The sequence below is a fragment of the Danaus plexippus genome, chromosome 24, assembly GCF_018135715.1.
Source record: "Danaus plexippus chromosome 24, MEX_DaPlex, whole genome shotgun sequence".
Classification (NCBI taxonomy): domain Eukaryota; kingdom Metazoa; phylum Arthropoda; class Insecta; order Lepidoptera; family Nymphalidae; genus Danaus; species Danaus plexippus.
The window spans coordinates 3,515,870-3,536,965 of NC_083552.1; the positions used below are offsets into that span (position 1 = coordinate 3,515,870).

The 21,096-nt window shown below is 30.7% G+C and overlaps 2 protein-coding genes and 1 non-coding gene across 3 annotated transcripts in view; 2 read left to right on the forward strand and 1 right to left on the reverse strand.

The window, feature by feature from the left end:
• The window catches only part of LOC116775930 (solute carrier family 41 member 1-like), a 54,822-nt gene extending 44,139 nt beyond the window's left edge, over nucleotides 1-10,683 (reverse strand). Inside the window, exon 1 of the mRNA XM_032668984.2 lies at nucleotides 10,499-10,683. The gene's annotated coding sequence lies outside the window, so the exon portion shown is untranslated. The remainder of the gene's footprint in view (nucleotides 1-10,498) is intronic.
• On the forward strand, nucleotides 8,232-8,313 carry Trnal-aag (transfer RNA leucine (anticodon AAG)). The gene has a single exon. It is a non-coding gene; the product is annotated as a tRNA-Leu (tRNA).
• A 5,144-nt stretch (nucleotides 10,684-15,827) lies between the features above and the next one.
• Nucleotides 15,828-19,998, forward strand: LOC116776050 (germ cell nuclear acidic protein-like). Its single transcript, XM_061524420.1, has 8 exons — nucleotides 15,828-15,968; nucleotides 16,048-16,175; nucleotides 16,293-16,400; nucleotides 16,559-17,210; nucleotides 17,369-17,546; nucleotides 17,873-18,064; nucleotides 18,649-18,756; nucleotides 19,355-19,998. Exons 1-8 carry the CDS (start codon nucleotides 15,932-15,934, stop codon nucleotides 19,647-19,649), a joined length of 1,698 nt encoding a protein of 565 aa, XP_061380404.1. The 5' UTR covers nucleotides 15,828-15,931; the 3' UTR covers nucleotides 19,650-19,998.
• Nucleotides 19,999-21,096: the final 1,098 nt, after the last annotated feature.

A 21,096-nucleotide genomic window follows, 5' to 3' on the forward strand; every position in this document is an offset into this window, starting at 1 on the left:
CTATTTCTATAAACAAAAATTTATCAGCGAATTGTTAATAGTGATGTCGAAATGTATGAATCGTTCAAATGGAATTCTAAGCAATATTCTGTGTAAGCATTGTAATGATTAATTATTTTTATTGATTACATATACATTGATATCTTTAATTGGAATCAATCGATCACTTACTATTGGATACAAAATTAATAATCGCTATTATTTTGTATCACCGTCTGCCATCAAATACGTATAACCGATAACATTGTTCTACCTTAGATACAGAGATAGGTCATCTAGAGTTGATAGAATATATTTAGTCATTGTTTTTGCAATGCAATGCTTTTTAAATTGGACGTCTAAATATGTAGAATTCTCTGTGACTTGTCAGTACCAATATAACAAAATCTTATTTATTTTCAAATCATAGGTCTGACAAAAAAGGTTGCATGTGTTCTGGATTCTTTATAACTAGGATAACTTTTTAAATTAAATAATAACATCTTATTTCATTTAAAATGTTCGCTCACAGAGTTAACCCCTTTTTTTATTACACACACAAACCGGTACAGAAAATTTTGTTAAAATAATATTGTATGTCTCTAAAAGAAATGTCCTGAATGGAGAATATTCCACATCACTTGCACTTGCTTTCAGAGAAGAAACGAAATACATAATTATGTTCTTTTAGATAAAAAATGATATGAACCTGAGAAAATTCTTCGTTTTGCCAAAAAAAAACTATCCACTTTTCGTGATAGAATAGTTCTAAGTCTTTCGTTTTTCTTTTTGCATCTACGCTATATAGCAAAAAAAAAAATTGCACAAAATAATTACAAAATTGAAATTCTTTTAACATTTCGTCTCCCAAAATCCTTTCTTATAGATATTGCATATAACTATCGAAAAACTTTAGAACAAAATACGTACAATTTTTTGTAACAAAACAAGAGGTTTTTATCAAAGTAAACAACAAGGCTCTTGCGACAAAATAGGCTGAACATTGAGACCTGCACGGTAATTTATGAGAAACGGAATTAGTGACCGTTATGCTCCACCCAAATAGAAAGTTGGGCTGATCAAATCAAAGGTCTTTGTGTTAACTTAGACGGGTAAGACTATGATAACAACAGATATATAAACATCGTGATGTGGCTGAATTTTTTGAGTAAGAATTAGTTAATTTTTATTTCCGTACGATACTCATTTATAAAGTACAAAAAAAACTTTCTCCACTTTAATAAGGTTGTTTAATGAACTTTCTTAATTAAGAAGATATCTTACTTGGTTAGATTACTTAGTTTTATTGGGAGGCTTGAAAAAGTTGTTTCCTAAAAGAAGGAAGAATAGTAAATTTTCAGAGTGAACTAACATATGTCTTCATCAAATCCTTTCTTAAGTATAGTTGCCAATAGATCCTTCACGGCTAGGACAGCTTAATTCAGAAGAGGTCTCTCAATTCCCTGAAAAGTGTTTTTCCTGGCATTCAATTCAAAGGATCATTAAACTAGAACAAAGTTTATTACAACTTATGCAAACTTGCAATGACAAAGATATTGAGTCTTCAGTACGTGAAAAACTCTAACACACACAGATAATGGTTCTGGATGTAACAATACAAAGAAAATACGATCTCAAAAGTGAATCCTATAAAACAGATAATCATAAGTAGGTAGTTACTTTAGTTAACAGTTTTTTTCCTAATATAATTAGCAGAATCTGGACATCAGGGATACTAGGAAACCAAGATGCCGATTGAGTCCATACATAATTCTTTAATAACTTTGACAAAGAAGACAAAAAAATCATTTATCTTCGATGTCATTAGTGTTTTCTATAAAAAAATATATAAAAGATTTTATTATTGTGACAGTAATCTTACCAAAAGAGTTAGGAGGTTTTTTTAAAGTCGTCAAAGCATACCAGCTAATATTATTTCTAGTAAATTAATATCGGTATGTTAATCGGAAAAAAATAAAGGTGCAATTAATTAAGGGCCTCAAATAATAATGCAAGTACAGAAAAGGAAAATAAATTATATAATATCGTTTGTATCGAACAGTTTGGTACGTTACATTTTACACAAAAATTTCCCATGACATGTCTTCCCCAAACAGTAACCTGTTTTATGGATAAGAATTAAAAACCTCACTTATCCTACCTAAAAAACCTTAAAATTTCTTTAAGGTTTTATTTGGAATATTTATATAAATTTAAATAATGCTGTCCATATCCTAGTCCTTTCAAAACTATTTGTGGCAAAAACCTTCCATAATACGAAGTTTGAAAGAATAAGCCCGATTTTTCTTAACAATGCCGAATTGTAGTGAGGCGGTAAAATGTTGAAGATTTTTTTTATTTATCCGCATTTTTTCGTCCTTCAAGTCAAAGACGAAACATTTATATCTGCAGTGAAATGATGTCAAGTAAATACCAGACATTGTTAATATATAGATGTTATGGTTCTTGAATATTATAAACAGTCTAGACATAAAAATTGTCGTGTGGGTGGTTCCAAGCACATTATAACCAAACCTGCTAGCTCTATTTCCTTATGCTTCCAAGAACACCTCGCACGTTTAGGACACGTCGTCACAGAATATCTCATAATTCAAAGTAAAAAAGTTTGCTGTTATTGAATGAAATCTAAGACTTTCGTTCTATTCATTTAAATTAAACTAATATTTTCGGATTACTACCTAGTAATAATTAAGTCTTTTCCGTCTTAAGGTACCCCAACCGGCGTAATTTGTTAGCAATTTTGAGTCCGCACTGACTCACACATTTGAATAAAACTAATATTTTCGGATAACTACACATTTTTTTTTTTATTAGCTCGAACTTCATATTCCCGACGTTTCGGTTTCCTTGCAGCAACCGTGATCATGGGTAGACGAGATGAAAATGTCTGTGAGTTAGTCTTATTATTTGTTATCTACCCCCAACGATTTCTTAATTTTCTGGCGTACCGTTCTGGATGCGGACAGAATCCGCTCACAGTGTCTCGAGGTCCTGCGGCGTAGTCACTGACATTGTCATACATCGGATAGACAAAGAGTAGCATCGGTATAAGTGTAAAAGAGCATATCTCGGACATTAAATATAGGCGCGCGTCGAAGTCAGCAGTGTGTAAACACATAATGGACTAGCCAGATCACGACATTCGGTTTGATAAACCACAGATCCTTGGTCATGAATACAGGTACATGCCGAGACTAATACGTGAGGCTGTTGAAATTAAAAAAACATCCCAATTTCAATAGAGAAAATGGCTGGAATCTATCCAACACCTAGGACCCCCTTCATTTAAAACCTTAAATCTGATGGCCGTGATCACATCGCAGGTTCTTCGTGACACGGCATCCAGAACGGTACGCTAGGAAATTAAGAAATCGTAGGTGGTAGATGATAAATAACAAGACCAACTGGCAGACATTTTCATCTCGTCTGTCCGTGATCACGGCTGCTGCAAAGTAACCGAAACGTCGGGAGTATATAATTCAAAAGTATAAAAAAAAAATACACGAAGTAATCCGAAAATATTATTTTTATTTATATGCTGTTATTGAAGTTTGCCACGCTAAGTAAGTGTTTTGTGTCCAAAAAATAAATTCATTTAGTCATCTTGGATCCAAAAATTCGAAAAATTATTTTCCAGTAGACACTGTGGAAGCATACGTTATATAAAGGCTATAATCACTTCAATTAGGAAATCTTATATAAAGTAAATGGTCTGCATAAATAAGATCATATTTTGAAGAAGACAACCAATTGTTTTAATTATAGTTGGCAAAAAACTGATGTCCTGCACTTCATAGATATTTTCTTTTAAACGCAAAAACTTTTATTTTTTCATTTCCATGTTGTAACAGAAATCGCGAGTGTAAGACTCGATTTTGTACGAAAATACATATAATGTGGTCCCTAAAATATCATCATCATCATCATCATCAGCCTATCGAAGCCCACTGCTGAGCAAAGGCCTCTTCTCACAAGGAGAAGGTTAGAGCATTAATCGCCACGCTTGCGCAAGACGGGTTGGCAATTTCAATCTTAAAATTAGAAATTATAAGACCAGGTTTCCTCACGATGTTTTCCTTCACCGTCCGTCAGTGGTGTCTAAATACTCTTAGAAAGTACATATGACTCGGAAAAGATCACATTGGTATTTGCCAGGTTTCGAACCCGCGCCCTCACGTATGAGAGGCGGGTCTTTTAACCTCCAGGCCACCACGACTTAAAAATGTACATAGTTCTAAGATAAAAAATATAAGGAAAATAGCAGGACAGTATTAGTAAGTAAGTTAGGAATGGAAGAAATTGTTATTTAAAGTTTTCTTGTTATGAATAAACGAAGAATATTTTTAGTTAAACAATTAAAGTTTGTTTATACAATGTATAAAAATATAATTAATTAAATAATAAATAATTTAATTGAATATTTTATTGTGTGTTAGTGGTCGTCAATTAATATATATTTTACTTAATTATCAGATTCATTATATATTATAAAACATCAAACATACTATAACATGAAACATGCAATATTATAAATTGAAAACAAAGATAATTCTACTCAACAACAGGCCAATACAACAACATTCCTAGACATAAACCAATGTCCTCACTAACTAAATATAAAATTACTTTTTTTATTAAAAAAAAGATTTTTACCTAATACAAAATAAGCCAAAAATCCTATCCAAATCTACTAAAGGGATGACGAAATTTCTAAACACAGACAAATATTTGAAAATTTTTAGTAAAAACCAATCATTTATGAACCCATCACAAACAGTGTGAAATAAACAATAAATATATTATACCAAAACAAATAAAGTAAAACATAAAATGAGTCAGGAATATTAACATATCCTCCTTTTTTGAAAACACAAAATCAAAATTAATGTAATTTAAACTGAACTAAGTTTACTCGGATGCTAGTCAGTTTTAATTATTTTCTATCTACATGTTCCCGACGTTTCGGTTACTTTTGAGTTTAAAGCAATCGTGATTAGTTTCATTTAATTAAACATTTTGTTATTAATTTATTTTTTATTTTTAGCAGGAGCAACACTTTTGTTCGAAGCCCAACGGAATATTGAGATAAAAGGTCTGAAAGATACTTATGAAAGTTTTTTTTTATAATAAACATGTGACAAATTGATAAGTAATGGTATTAAAAATATATAAAAAATTAAAATGGACATATCAAAATAATCGAATGCATTATTGGAATATTAAAAAGTCTGCAGATAAAAATAATACCTACTTAATCCTGTCTGACGGACTCATTACACAGACGTATTTATATTTTTAACAATAGTATTATCTGTGTTACCTATGACAACAATAATGACGTCTCGAGCCAGACATGTTCATATTAACGATAATATACACATTATATAGATTAAAAAAAATAATTAATACTCATAATTTTTTAAAAATAAATATGTATTGTTTATGATAAAGTACCTATAAAAAATTGTGTTTGGGTATAAGTGGTAGGACGTATGTTATTTTTAAACAAAATAGTTCAAGTGTTTCTCTACCTATAGATAAATAATTATATTCAAATAAAATAATTTGTTTTGATCCAATAACCGTATTTTAATGCTGATCGTTATCGAAAAATCCCTAAAGCCTGTGACGTCATTATTTTTATACCTTATGCACAGATTATGCATAGTTTTGAATTTTAATAGATATAATAAGAAATTTATACTTCAAATGCATTTGTTTTAAAGATACGTTTAAATACACATTTTGTTATACAGTAATTAATCGTTTAAATTCCGTATTATAACTTTGGATAATGATTAGCATCACAGACAGGGCCGGATTTAAACTCAATGCCGCTCCTGGGCACCGGAAAAAAGTCCGCCCTATTACTAGAATTTTACTTAAGGGGGGAAATACGTGTAGAAAGACGTTTTCATGCTGATTTTTTAATAATTTTTTTAAGGTATGAAAACTAATGTTATATATTGAAACTATCAGGTTATTTCATACATATATTTATATTTTTCCATATTTTACGACAATATAACTTGAAAAGTAGCGGAGATTTCAGCTGATACACATCGTAGGTTGTCTTCCGACTTAACAGTTGGTATGCACTATAGAAGCTATAATTTTTATCTAAAATCAATGGCACAGAAAAATAAATTTTCTTTTTACAATTACGCTGAATATAGACCTCCATCATAAGCGATTTAATTTTTTATATCTTAAAAAAATTTATAAAAGTCAGAATGAAAACGGCCTTCTACACATATTTACCCCCTTAAACTTATAGTTTATGTATTTCATTTTTAAAAATTAAAATAACTAATTTATTGCAGAAACTTTTTTATATGATATATTCTAAAAACATAAATAAATATTTGTTTTTTTTCTAACAATTATAAATTTGGCACTAAGGCTGACTCATAATTATAATATATCAATTTTTTCACAGGCAAACACGTCTGACTTTTTGAATTGCGAATTGGTCGATTAAATCTTCGCCATCTAAACGTTGAAGTACGTCGGATTCGATGCATAGAATAGCTAAGCTATTGAGTCTATTTGCAGTCATTGTAGAACGTAAGAAGTTTTTAACTCTCTTCAAACATGAAAACGATCGTTCTGCGCTACAGTTTGTTACAGCTAATGTCATAAATATTCGATAGGCGATTTCCACGTTTGGAAACTCAGTGTACAGGTCATTTGCATGCAACAATTTCAAAAGATCGGAAGGTGAATTCTGTTCTATCATTTTTTCAGTACAATAAGCATGGAAGTGCACAAATTCGTCATCTAATGAGGGCTCGAGATCTGAAGAATATACATTTCTTAAACGTTCAGCTCGTTTACGAATTTCTCTATTATCCAAGTTGCCAAATTCAGTGATAACTGAGAACTTTTCCTGAATTTTTTCATATGCGCAATGTAAATGAATTTTTACTAATTGTATTTAAGAGTGAATTTATTTTTTTATACATATATCATTTTAAAATATTCCTATTATAATTTTTAGTCAGAAAATTATTTAGAAATCATGTATGTTATACAAAGGTATGTTGTATGTTATAAAAATCCTGAATAAAAATGAATCTTTTTTAAAGTAAATTTATACCTATTCTCACACAGTGAAAGTGAATTCTGAGAGCCTTTATAAAAACATATAAATTAAACATATACATATTTACAAATTTTAATACAGATGCCAATCTATATTTTTTCACAAAAGATCGTTTTTCAACACACACTACGTGATAACTGACGTTTAGAAATGGGCGATATTTTTTAATTATTTTTATAGTAAAATGGGATACCATTTGAATTGGTCAAAATTACCTAAAATTTTTATACCCTATAAATTTTTTTACTAATAAATAAAATTTTTGTGTGGTAATTTTAAACACAAACATAAAAAAATCTATAGATATAAATAAAAAATACTGAAATAAAGAATCTAATTCTTTAAATTGTTAAACGCGTATCTCTAATAAGTTTTATATACTATTTATTATCTAGTTTAATTAATGAATGAATGTTAGTATCTAAATTTATTTAATTAGGTAGTTTGTTAGACAAACAAGATAATTTGACAAACAAACAAACATAAAACGATAATTATTTTAATTTAATATTACTAAAATTTGACAATTTATTACTAACTGGAGATTGTCAAGTCATTTTAATAACTTAAAAGAAATTCGTCCCTTCTCGTCTTAAATAAAACGTGTTAGTAGGCCAAGAGCTTCCATGTGAATACATTTAACAGCAAAGCGTTTGCGGAAACAGATTTTTCAGTGACTTCTTTGTTCGTTTCAAAAATGAGCCAACAAAAGTATGTTTCAGCATCGTATATATAAGTTTGTTTCAATCGCATTTTTAGATGATAAATTTATCTTGTTACCTAATCATTGAGAAAACTTTTGGTTTTGTTAAAAAAAAATATATTTTTTTGCCACTTTAATGACCTCTAAAGTATTCAAATTAATGTTATATTTAGACTCAAACCGTCATTTAAAGGGTTGCTTGTTTTAAAATTAGGTACAAAAATAAACCAAAAAAGGTATGTTCACTTTTATAATAATTTACTTAAAATCATTTTCAATGTCAGAAACAAATCGATATGAAATGATCCTTGACTTAATTTTTTTATTTTATCCAATAACTATGCAATAGAAATAGAAATACTATTATTAGGCCAATAAAGAATGTGTAGATAATATAAAACAATTTGACAAGGTTGAGCAGATGGTAGCGTGGCCGAGCGGTCTAAGGCGCTGGTTTAAGGCACCAGTCTCTTCGGAGGCGTGGGTTCGAATCCCACCGCTGCCAAAATCTTTTTGTTTATATTTTTTTGCTAATTTTATAACATTAAAGTTCTCTTTTGCTTTATTATATATTTTCTAAATTAATCCTCGTATATTAAATTTATCGTAATAAAATATAATTTAACGCCTCCTATCATAAATTAGCAATTTCAAAGATTCTGATAAAAGTCTAATATTTAATACTACGATAGGAGTTAAAACTTGGAATTTACTATGAATTTACAACAGACTTTGAAATAATATATTTTAATCTCAGCGGTTTTTTAACTAACTCTATAACACTTAAAATACGCCTTTTTAATAATTTAATGTTATCGTCAGCATTTGAATTTATGCCGCGTCCTCATATTTTAACAATTCTTCATTTAAAATAAAAAATTAATTAATATTTTGAATGAATTCTAATAAGCATTTCTAGTATTTCTATCAACAATCTTCGTTAATATCACTTGCGGTCTTTCGAAGCGAAGATATTTACGTGTGGCTGAAAACCTCGTTACATTGAATTTATTTACACAATGAAAACTTGTGACAAAGGCAACAGATAAGCAAATAATAAACTAAGTGATTTTTCATCAAACAGATATCGAAAAACATAAACAAATAAACCTAATATTATTTTTATTGTATCAAAACAATGCACTTATAGCATTTCATATAATGAATAATGAAAAATACGAGTTGATTATCAACATGGTTAATCATCAATTAAAAGTGGATCACAATTACTTTAACCGGGTTATTTCAAGTACTTGCTTGCTTAAGATAAATAAAATATTATAATATAATCTACATTTTACATGTAAGGTTAATGCACAGTATCTTAGCTTATATGTTCTTCAAAATGTTACAAGGAAATAAATTAACATAGAATTATCTTATAAGCAATAAATGAAATTAAGGAAACTGGCAAGGAAGGTAATTTTTTTTTTACACTCACCTTGCGTAATGTTATCATAATTTTGTATTTGTTTGTGCCTTTGCTTCGCTGTTGGCAACGGATTTCTGAACGTATCAAACAAATACCGGCGTTCAATAGATTCAAAGTACAGAATTAAGTATTATGCAATTGTTCTATAATGAAAATATTAATTATTTTTTAAGCTCATTAGCATATATTGCGGTCGGATGTGTGAAACCAAGGTCAAAGATTTCGGTTCTTTTCTAGAAATATCTCATACAACAAAAAAAAACGCTCAGAACACCGTGACGTTAACGAAATATTTGAAATCACGTGACCGCATTCATAACCAATCATAGTTAAATATCAATCATTCTATTTTTGTTTCAATTTCTAAAACCATAAAGAGATTGTTTTTGAATATTCTGTTACCCGCAAATATTACCGGTTAAAAAAATTTATACCTATATCTATTTATTAATATATATTTTTTTAAGTGACATTAAAGTTTTTTTGCTGACGTTGGCACAATAGAGAATTATAATATAACATTATGCAATACATATGTTTTATTTAGCATTTATATATTTAGAAATGCCAGTAAGTTAAAGCATTTGGTAAATTTTTGTATCCTTTACTCATAGTATTTCTTATTTTGTCTATATATGTGTGTTTTCAAATAGCTAATAGACTGATATTTTTTCCTTTATGCAATCAAATAATTACTAGTAAAATTATGACTAAGTAAGATTGACTGCATAAGTATTTTATTATTGCTTTAAGATTAGTTTTCATATTTATTTCAAATCATTTTAATTGTATCGTCTGTATTAATAGTTTAGGTTTAATTTGTGAAATGTGATAATTTAATTTTTCATAGTTTTGAAACATATCGCAATAAGTGTGATATAATCGTATGTTTGGAATAAAATATATTATTATTTAGAATGCTTTATGACATGTTGTAGGTACCTCGTTTTGGTGTTTTTGTATGTAATTTAAAAAAAAAATAACTAATAAAAATATATAAACGTCAAAATTTTTTTTTGGTTATCCAAAAAAAATATGGCCATCCAATATAACGCATACAAAATTAATATTCAAAAGGAATATTAATTAAAAGTTCTGTCATTTAATTCATACCATGAAGCACTAAAGAGTTGTCACCTAATATTAAGGGGTATGCTCTCAACCACGTAGCAAAAAACACTTAGTGCATCTACACTTACTCACTAAAGCACTATGCATGTCATAACACTAAACTAATCTAACACGAGCACTCACTCACCATTACATAGTCGGCTTTTTTTAACTTCGTCCGCACTCTTTAAGCACTGACGTCAAACTGAAGTGAATTTATTTAGGAAGGCACATTCGATTTTGAAAACGGCTGACATTAACCACTATAACATAAACCGCCGGCGTTACTAACCGAGTACTATATACGAGTTTTAGCATTGAACCTTTGCAAAATATTTTTAACATAGGATTTCTCCATGATTATTTGATGTATTGGACGCCATTTTTCTTACGCGTTTTCAGAGCATGCGCGCTGCGAAGGGCAAGGGTGAATGGCAAAAGGCAAGGACTCGACACCCTTGAAATGGTTTTGACTTCTACTCCATTCTAGATCAATGTATGCTGGATTTTAACCTGAAAGCTAAAAAAATTAAGTATCAAGTATTTTTCTAGTAACAGAGCCTTTATTTTAATATGTGATATTATCTTTATCATTGGTAGTTCAATGTTTTTTTGGAACCTATGAATACATCTTGAGTAGGTAGCCCTACTTTTAACTATTTCTGTCTCTTAGAAAAGTAAGTTAGGTCGCTCATAGTACGCGCAATAGCTTAAACTTTCTTAATATATATCTTCAATCACTTTAAAACCTACATATTTTCTAAAACCCTGAGAAGGGATGAAAATTTAAAGATTTGTAATATTTTTTTGTAGGTTTTAACCTTGTAAATGACTTAGTTGCCGTTTACTCAAAATACTTCTACAAAGAAACTAGTACATACAGACTTCTTAATTGTGATAAGATTCAAATTTTATGACCCTCGATTATGTCACCGAAAGGAAATTATGCTCCGCATATTTTCAAGGCTTAGAACTTTCTAGAATTCAAGCTCTGTAGATTAACATTTTATATACCTACCTATGACTGGTCCTTACAATACAGTTGTTATTGGACATGGTATTTTTCATCACAATACCCTTCTATTGTTATGGAAATTTGACGTCTATAAAAGTTACCTCGTTTACAATATTTCAGGGGAATTACAATAACATTATATTATCATATATTAAAAATATTGCTTTATAAATATTCATAAGACTTATGATCAGTCCATGGAAATTTTCTCCGCTAAATATTATGCTTGGAAACGAAATCATGACATATTCTACCTCCTTTAGCAATAAACGATGTCAAACTTCGCTATCAAAGGGACCAAAACCTTTAGTAGCTTTTCCGTTTATATGGATTCATCAAATTTAGAAGCATTTACATTGGATAAAAGTGCAGAAAAAAATGCCATTTTGCAGTTAAATGACATAATTATATTTTAAAAGTTATTTGCTGCGGGTAAATTAAGAACGATCTGAATATGTCGTTGTTTATGGCTAAAGTTTTAAAATTTCACAGTTAAGTTTCTATAGGCGGTAGCGCTTAACTGTGGTCAAGTAACTACATCTCGAACATGGGCTGGCTCGATCGGGGAAGTACTACCCTCTCACAGAAGAATAGCCTGAAGTAGTCATTAGTGGCTGCGTTTCATCCGATGAGTGAGAGAGCCGGTTGCCCTTTCCTTTCTCCTAAACTTTTCTCTCCCTGGATGTTGATTTGTACAATGACCTTCTGTTCTGCATGAGCCTACATCGGTTTTGAGGTGCTGAACATGTTTCATTGGCATGGGGTCGAGGGAGACCCTGCAACAGAGGGTCGGAACGGGTGCCCTTTTTTTTTGATGACGCAGGGAAACTCTTTTTACGAGCCGTCTAACCGGCCTTGGTGGGGCCGGAGAGGATGTGTGAGACTCGGCCTGGGCAGGCCCTTACTCACTAAAACCACTGCGAAAGCCATCGGCTGCTATGTTGGTGCACCCCGGATCTGTCAGCAACAGGGCACACCAGCTACTGGCCGGTCCTGGCAAAGACCGGACTTACTCCCTCGGAGAAAGGGGGCGATCCCGGCAATTAGGATCGCCCCGACGACGCCGGGCTTTCACAGGAGCCGGATTACCAGCCCGACCCCAGCCCGGAGTGCAGGGGCGCTATTGGAGGCGTTGCAAAATATCGCCTCCGGCGCACCCCCGTCCGTCGTCTGCGGAGGGAGGGTGCATCAGCCGCATCCTCCCTTTCCCGTTCAGATGCCTCCTTCGTGGACATTACCGTCTCACAGAAGGCGGACACTGCCAGCCAGGACCTGTCACTCTCGAGCATCTTCTCCGCGATACTCGAAAGCGACAAGTCCACTCCGCCGAGAGCCGCCACAAGGTCTTGGCGCTGCGCAGCCCATCTCGGGCACACCTCGAGGGTGTGCTGCGCCGAACAGGAACGGGTGCCCTTCCTTATCGCGTGCCAACGACTCACAAAACTCAACTCTTAGTTTAGACCAAGGGCAACGTTCTTTGACAGCAGTCTTCTACCGTTCCCTTCTCCTCAAGACCGGCAATGCATCCGGAACACTATATTGCAGATGTCCATTGACTGTAGTAACTACCCTCCATGAGGTAGCCCCTCTGCTCGTTTGCCCCCTGTAACATTAAAAAACTTTGTAAATAAGTATATTTAAATTTTTTTTTCTTATCATTTTCGTCTGTTACTAAGTTATTAATAAATATTATAACTGCAATCAAACGGACGATATTTAATCTGTTCATACGTGAATCTCGTTTCTATTAAGAATTGAGTACATTTGTTTATTTTATATACTTCATCAGTAAAATACGTTCAGGCTAGAGATAATTTAATCTAGAATTACAAGCGTTATCGTTTATACCACACCTATAATAAATATAATTATTTTTTCTTCTCGTTCTTATTTTTTTTTAATCAATTAATGGCATTAAGATAATGACGACAATATTTTTTCAGAATGGACCTTTATGGTAATTTATTCCCTCGTTTTCAAAATTAATGCTTCAAGAATTAATTAGTGTAGATAAGAATTTTATAATAAAACAAGTATATTTCATGGTCGCAGTTTAGATTATGATAAAAATATTTTTTTCAATATAGAATTACTTCATTTTATTCAATAGTAATTTCGCACTGTCAATACTTTAGCCTATCAGGCTACTTGAAGGTTTATCATCACACAATCACCAGAAATATTGTAAGGGCAAGGGGCCAACAGAAGACTAATGCCAATATTTAAATTTAAAGCTTAAAGATGGTATCAATGAAAAGAAAGAAATTGAAGCAAAATATTTCCCTGCGTTAGTTATCTACCACACCCTAATACGAGTTTAAATAGTCGGACGTAGCACTGAGAGTTTCAAAGTTTCCGATTGATAATTTACTTGTCGAATCCAATGAATTCAAATAAAAACACTGAAAATGGCAGTGTTCATTTTGGTGACACAGAACCAAACAAAGGTTCGAAAATTAGGTTAGGTTAGATTAATATGTTTAACACAGAATAACTTAATTAAAAAATTACTAAGAAATAAAAAAATTATAGCAAATATACTTTTCAACGAAAATACAGTGAATTCATTGATATTACCATGAGTTCGCATTATGAAATTCATTACAGATAGTTTTCAGTTTTTATTTAATATAAATTACGTTGAAACTTAAGGAACGTCTATAATTTCTCTTTAACTTTGCCCTTTTATATAATCGCCATTTTATTGTTTTGCCTTAAATGTTATATTAGTTCATACAAATAATAAATAATACGAAATAAATAACAGAAAACAACTAAAGTTCATATCCCCGTTCCGTACTAAAAAGGATATTTTGGAATATTTCAAATTATACACTTATTAAGAAAAAAAAAGACTTTTCTCGCAAACAGAATTATCTTTATTATTTCAGAAATAGTAATTACACTTTATATTTTGACTTTAATTACATTCCAAGAACGCGGTTTTATAAAGTATTTTAAATGGTTTTTATTTGTAAACATAATGTACATGCAATTTACAACAAAATCTTCAGCAAGGACTATTTACTTTCCCATTTGTTCGGGGTTGAGGTTCAGAAATGTAACAGCAATAAATCATATGAATGATACCTCTATTATAAAATCATTCAAACGAAACGGTACATGCAGTGATCATCAAAAACTTCTTTCCTTTCTTTGTAAAAGAAAAACAAAAAAGATAAACAAAAAAGAAGAAGCAGAAAATTAAAGACTTAATCTGTTAATTAATTATATTTATTAATAATAAAGATAACGCATATGAAATCAATTAGCAAATAATAAAGCAAGATATTTTGTAATGACAATTACAGTTTAAAAATACAATTGTAATGTCCATAATTCAGCTATCTTAAATTTTGCAATATACGAATGATAGAGAGTTAACCTCCAACGCTGGCCTTATAAGTTATTTTAAACTGTCTAATAGGTTATATATTGAGTATGGTATAAATAGCTGCATAGATTGCTTAATCAACGTCTGATTATGGTTTACATTATATAAGCTTCGAATAAGATATCACCTTCGCCTCATTATTTTAAACTATTGTTTCTATACAGTAAATCATTTGACTAATAAAATTTACCATGAAAAATTATGAACATATAAAGTAACTTCCAGTATTTTAAATAAATTCGAAATGAAATTATGAATATATGACAGCTTGCATTTTTTTTATAATAATATAAATGAAGTTATATATATATATATATATATATATAACATTTTTCTCGATAGTCTACATTAAGACAGTTGGTGTAGAAAATAGCTAATAAGGTCCATTAACAATAAGAACTTGCGACGTAATAGTTTTACTCCAACAAAGTGATAGCCAGTAAGCATCTTGACCCAGTTGTACCTCACCGTTCTGCTTACGCAAACTAAAATGAAAGGCACTTTTGTCTACGAAGGTTCGTGGTTTTGCTAATTGTTAACAGTTTCTAAAATTTATTAAAAGACTAGAGCTTGTAGTTTAATCAATAAAAGTATTATTTATTCCCTAATATAATTAAAAAGTGTAACACCTTTAATCAATACAAAAATAAAAACTATCTTAGTTATAAAAATAAGCTTTAGGTTTACCAATAGCTATCAACTATATTTAAAAATGTAAAGCTCGAACTTATAATGTTTTTCATGGAAAATGGCCTGAAACTAAATGGCTAATGGATTAATAAAGTTAAAAAATAATTTTATAACATATATACATATGTCCATTTAATGACAATTAAGATTATTTCCTCGTTTTATGGTAGGCTTGTAAACAAGATATATTTGAAAACATAAGAAGTTAAAACTCGTGCAAAATTATTATTTATCCTAATTCTTCGACGTTTATCAAATTGCTACAAATTCAAAACAAGTATGAGTTTTTTAATTGTATATGGCCCATGTAATTTAAAATTTTACACTAGTCTGTGATTGAACATTGAATGAAGTAGAAATGTCAATGTCAGAAATCATACCATTATTTTCTAACGGCTGGTGTTTTTAAAAAAATATTTTATTAAAATGTTTCTTTATTAAGAAATATATGTACAATATTCCTATCTACTGAATCTATTCAAATGGATAACGCGAAATCTCAAAATAATCCACGGAATCGTAAGTTTACATTTATAATTACGTTAATCAAAATATAATAGAAATTATAAAACGTGTTATCATATCAACATTTTTACAGGGTTTTTAAAATTGTCTTTGAAGAAAAATGGGGTAAAACAAATATCAACACAAAAGAATATGCGTTCTAAAGCTGATGTTATAATTCTTGATGATTCGTTTGATAAATTACGGTTGGAATTTCCTAACGTACGTGTGTTTCTGTTATTAATACCTACTTAATAATTAATAAATCGAAATGTATACAAATTGCGCCGCTAATTTAAAGAAAATGGAAGTATTAAATGTAGTGAATTGTATTTATAGATAAAAACTGCAAAGACATATTCTCCTGTAACTATCAATGATTCATCTGAATTCTGTGATGATCTACCATGTCTTAATTTGGATAAGGAACCGAGTAAATCCGGGAATGTAAGTTATTAAAGTGATCTACTTAAAATAATGCCTAAGTATTACTTGTTATATGAAATTGTGTTCTTTTTATATCTTACAGCAGACATGTATTCTAATATCTGATAAAAACAAGAAATTTTACATAAGTATAATTAAGATCTTGTTTTATTTTTCAGGCTTCATTCAATGCTACTTTAGAATTTACATCGCCAGCTAACCCCAAAGAGAATAGACCAAGTATAGGAGGTTGGTCACCAGCTCAGAATATTCTATGTGCAACACCAAAAAATGACCCTCTACCCTCAACACCTCAAGACAAAGCACGTAAATCTTCAGAACAGTGTTCCATAAAAAAGATATATCAGTCACAACAGAAACTTCTTAGTGATTTATATGGGGAAACATGGAAATCAATACCCTCACTCTTCAAAACCATACAACAAAATCACAAAAATTTCAACGGGATATCAAAGAAGTTGAATTTCAATGACGATGACAAAGAGAATATTAGAAGCGATTTGGAAAGGAACAAACAGTTGTATTTGACTGAATCGGAAACCAAAAGACGAGTAGACTTGTTGAATAGTGATAAGAAATCAAAGAAGAAGCTTTTCACAGAAAAAGTACCGAGTACTCCAGAACCTCCTAAACAGAAATCCAAAATTAATGTCAATACAACATCCAAGAAGAAAAAGTCAATGACAGTTACCAAGCTTGTTGAAGTGATGACAAACGATGTTAACTCATTGTCGGAAAAAGTGAAACATGTTTCTGTTACACCAAAAAATGATGTCGTTAATAGATGTAGTTTTGTTGGGTCACTTGCAGGTAGACAAATTTTGTCTCTATATATATATATATATATATTTCAAAAATATACAGAAACACATACCTTATAATAGTTACATTTGTTTGTAAATAAATTAAGAAATTCTCTAAAAATTCCATACAATGTAATATAATAATTTATTTAATAAAATTTTTAGACAATATACCCTCGTGGCGTTGTCACACTGAAGCCATGCAGTACAGAGACAACTATAAATCACTCAAAGAAAAACTGGCCAGGAGATTGTTTGTGGAGTTTAATAAAAATGTATTTGACAATGCCCTCGATGCAGATATGCCTATAATTTGGGACACAAAACTAAGAAGCACTGCCGGGTAATATAATATAATATTATATAAGACAGAATTTATATAATTAAGAATTATTGTCTTCATTTAGGACATCTAGCAGTACATAAATATTCGTATAGAAAAAATAAAAAAAACTAATGTTTTCCTAATAATATTTTAAACTACATGCTCACTATGTTTCGGTTACTTTGAAGCAATTTTGAAAATTTCTCACCTTGTTGCCCGTGATCACGTCACGTATATGTCATTATATAAAAAATATTTTATAATAAAAAAATATTTGATTAATCAAATCAGACCAAGTACAGGACCAATTATATCTAAATATAAATTTTGTATTTAAATTTCAGTACAACAACAAATAAGCTGATAAAAACGTCGAAAGGCACAAAAATTAGAACATCAAGTATAAAGTTATCGAATAAGGTTGTTGATAATTGTCAAAGATTAAGGGACACTCTCATACACGAACTATGTCACGCTGCGACATGGCTGATAGATGGGGAATTGAGGGCAGGGCACGGACCGCTGTGGAAGAAATGGTAATTTACTTTTGTTTTGCTTAACTGAAAAGTTGATTACAATTTTGAGGCAAATTGAAACTTAGCTCATTTTTTATTCTAGTACGACTTTTCGAATTTTAGACATGGCAACCCTATGTAAGTGAGAACTTAATAGGGCGCAGGTCACACGGGGGGCGCAACTAGCGATATCCATAGTAAAAATCCATCTTACATGGATGTATTTATATCATGGATATTATCCAATCCAAAAGGGCCGACAGTGTCAGATTGGCATTTTAAATTGACCGAATAAGCCTATAGAAATGTATTAAATACTTAGAATGACTTGTGTATACAGAATTAATATTGATATTATATTAATATATAAAAAAAATATTTTGATTGTATTAATTTCATATATCTGTTATAATGTATTCCAATCAAAAATATTTATTCATAGTGAATGGTAACAGAAATATGTATTTTTTAAGTGTTGACAGGAAAATAACTGCTTACTTATCGAATTTATCAATATTTTTAAATAGAATGTTATTTAAATCTATTGATTAAGTTCCGAGGAATGTTTTTAAGGTCATGTTTACATATTGTAATTTTTTTCTCAGGGCAACCCGTTCTTTAAGGAAGTATCCGGAGTTGGGGGAAATATCGAGATGTCATGACTTGGAGATACATTATAAATACTGTTACAAGTGTACACAATGCGGTTATAGGTAAAGAATTATCGTATTTATACTGTATTTTGAGATTCATCGTCATCAGCCTATCGGTGTCCACTGCTGAGTAAAGGCAGCTTCTCACATAGAGAAGGTTATAGCATTAATCACCGAGCTTGCTCCGGATGGTTGCCGATTTCAAACTTATAATTTGTAATATAAGTCCAGGTTTCCTCACGATGTCTTCCTTAATCTTCTGTCAGTGGTGTCTAAATACTCTTAGAAACTATATATAACTCGGAAAAATCACATTGGCACGTGCCAAGTTTTGAACCACCACGATTTTGTGATAATTCTGATACATCTATGAACAAGTTTTTGAACAAATTTAAGCATATAATTGGACATTGTATTTACACAATAAAATACCAGAAATATTAAACTTTTGTCCCACATTTCTTTAAATTATACTTTTCTCTAAATTTTTTTTAAATCCTATTTTATATCTTACGTGTGTTAACAATTTTTGAGGCCTTTCATATGATTTTATCTACAATTTTAGTCCTAGGACTATGAATTTCAGATTTCTAATAATATAAATTTACGTATAAATATATACTTTATTGTTTTTTATTTATGAATATTGTATTTTCAGTATCAAACGACATTCCAAATCCATTGACATAACGAAAAAATGTTGCGGCTACTGTCGCGGGACTTTTGAGATTATCATAAACAAGAAAAACAAAGATGGCGTCGTTGTTTCAACTCCGGCGAGGAAAGGCGGCCCGAACGACTTTGCGCTTTTCGTCAAAGAAAATTATGGATCACATAAGAAAAATGGTAAAACTCACGCCGAGGTCATGAGAGTGTTGGGCGAAGAGTTTTCGGCGCGTAAAAATAGAATGAATGACCGAGTATATGACGATTTAGAATCTTGCAGCGATTAGTCTTGATCACTTGACACATAGACATGAAATTTCTATAACGGAAGATTAGTTAAATATTAGACGTTTTTGAAGGTAATTATATAATATTTATAATTAATTTATAATCATTTTGTTTAGCTGTATATAATATTTATAAGGGCTGTACTGGTTACGGTAATTTTAAAGTATAATTTGACAGCTGTCAAAAATGACCTTCAAAACGAATCGTTTAAGAGCTTGACTTTTAAGACTGGTATACAATTTGTATATTGTAATAACATTTTCTATTGTTAAATATTTCATTGTTTTATAAAACCATTTCTCATCTATATTGACTTTAATATGACATAAAGCAAATTTACAAAATGTTGTTTTGTCTTTTCTTTTTTTTTTTTTGGTATATAAAATAAAATTTTTATGACTCCTAAATTATTGCTTATATCTTTATATGAGAGGTTTGTCCTCGATTAAGGACAATATTCTTGGTTCGCTGAACGTAACCTTAACGTGTTCCGTACATTTCAGGAATTCAAAACAATGATTGAGTACCTACTAAATAATTTTAAAGTTTTTTCAAGCTATATTTGACATGTGACAGAAAATGTTTAAATCGTCTCAAAATCTCCAAAGACAAGTCTGATAAATGTAAAAGCATCTTTTTGTATTCTAAGCGTGTACTTAAAGTAAAATGGTTTTGAACCAAGATACCTATTTTTAATATGATCTTGACTTAATGTTATGTTGTCAAGTTACTGCCGCTCGACCGGGGAAGTACCACCCTCTCAGAAGATCGGCGTGTAGTAGTCTTTAATGGCTACGTCTTGTCCGATGAGTGAGAGAGCCGATGCCCTTTCCCTTTTCCCCTCACTTTCCCACTCCCCCCCCCCTCTTCCCTACTCGAGGATGGCAACACATCCGTAAATCTATGTTGAGGATGTTCATGGGCGACGGTACTACCACCCTCAGGTACGCCGTCTGCTCGTTTGCCCTCTTTGGCCAAAAAAAAAAATAGAAACATTAGTCCGTATGTCACATAACATGCCTGAATAAACTATTAGATTTTATATAATTCGTTCAGCTATGCCAAAAAGAGAATATTTTATTTCAAGTGAACCAGATTTATATCAATAGATGGCGCTGAAATTAAAAAGGAAATAATGGTAGCATGTAAGAATGATCACACAACCATTTGTCTAACTTTTTTTCATATGACAACTTATTTGGAACTAATTTAAGCGTTGCTTAATTTATTCCCTGTTTTAATTTCGTCCGTGACTATCGAAGCAGCTCCTAAGTTTTCTCTTCAATAAATTTATTTTAAATTAATATTTTAACTGAATTTGTTAGTAAATAAGTTTTTGGGTTTTTATTACATTTATAACTTTTACAAGAAACCTTCAGACGATGCCGACGCTGAAGTAAATTTTAAATTAGTATTATAAATTTCTAGAATAGAAGAAAAATTTTA

Excerpts from the sequence above, each read along its gene's own strand:
- LOC116776050 (XM_061524420.1), top strand. The coding sequence starts at position 15,932 with ATGGATAACGCGAAATCTCAAAATAATCCACGGAATC. Across the intron at positions 15,969-16,047 it reads TCAAAATAATCCACGGAATC|GGTTTTTAAAATTGTCTTTG; the intron begins GTAAGTTTACAT and ends ACATTTTTACAG. Across the intron at positions 18,065-18,648 it reads GGACCGCTGTGGAAGAAATG|GGCAACCCGTTCTTTAAGGA; the intron begins GTAATTTACTTT and ends TTTTTTTCTCAG.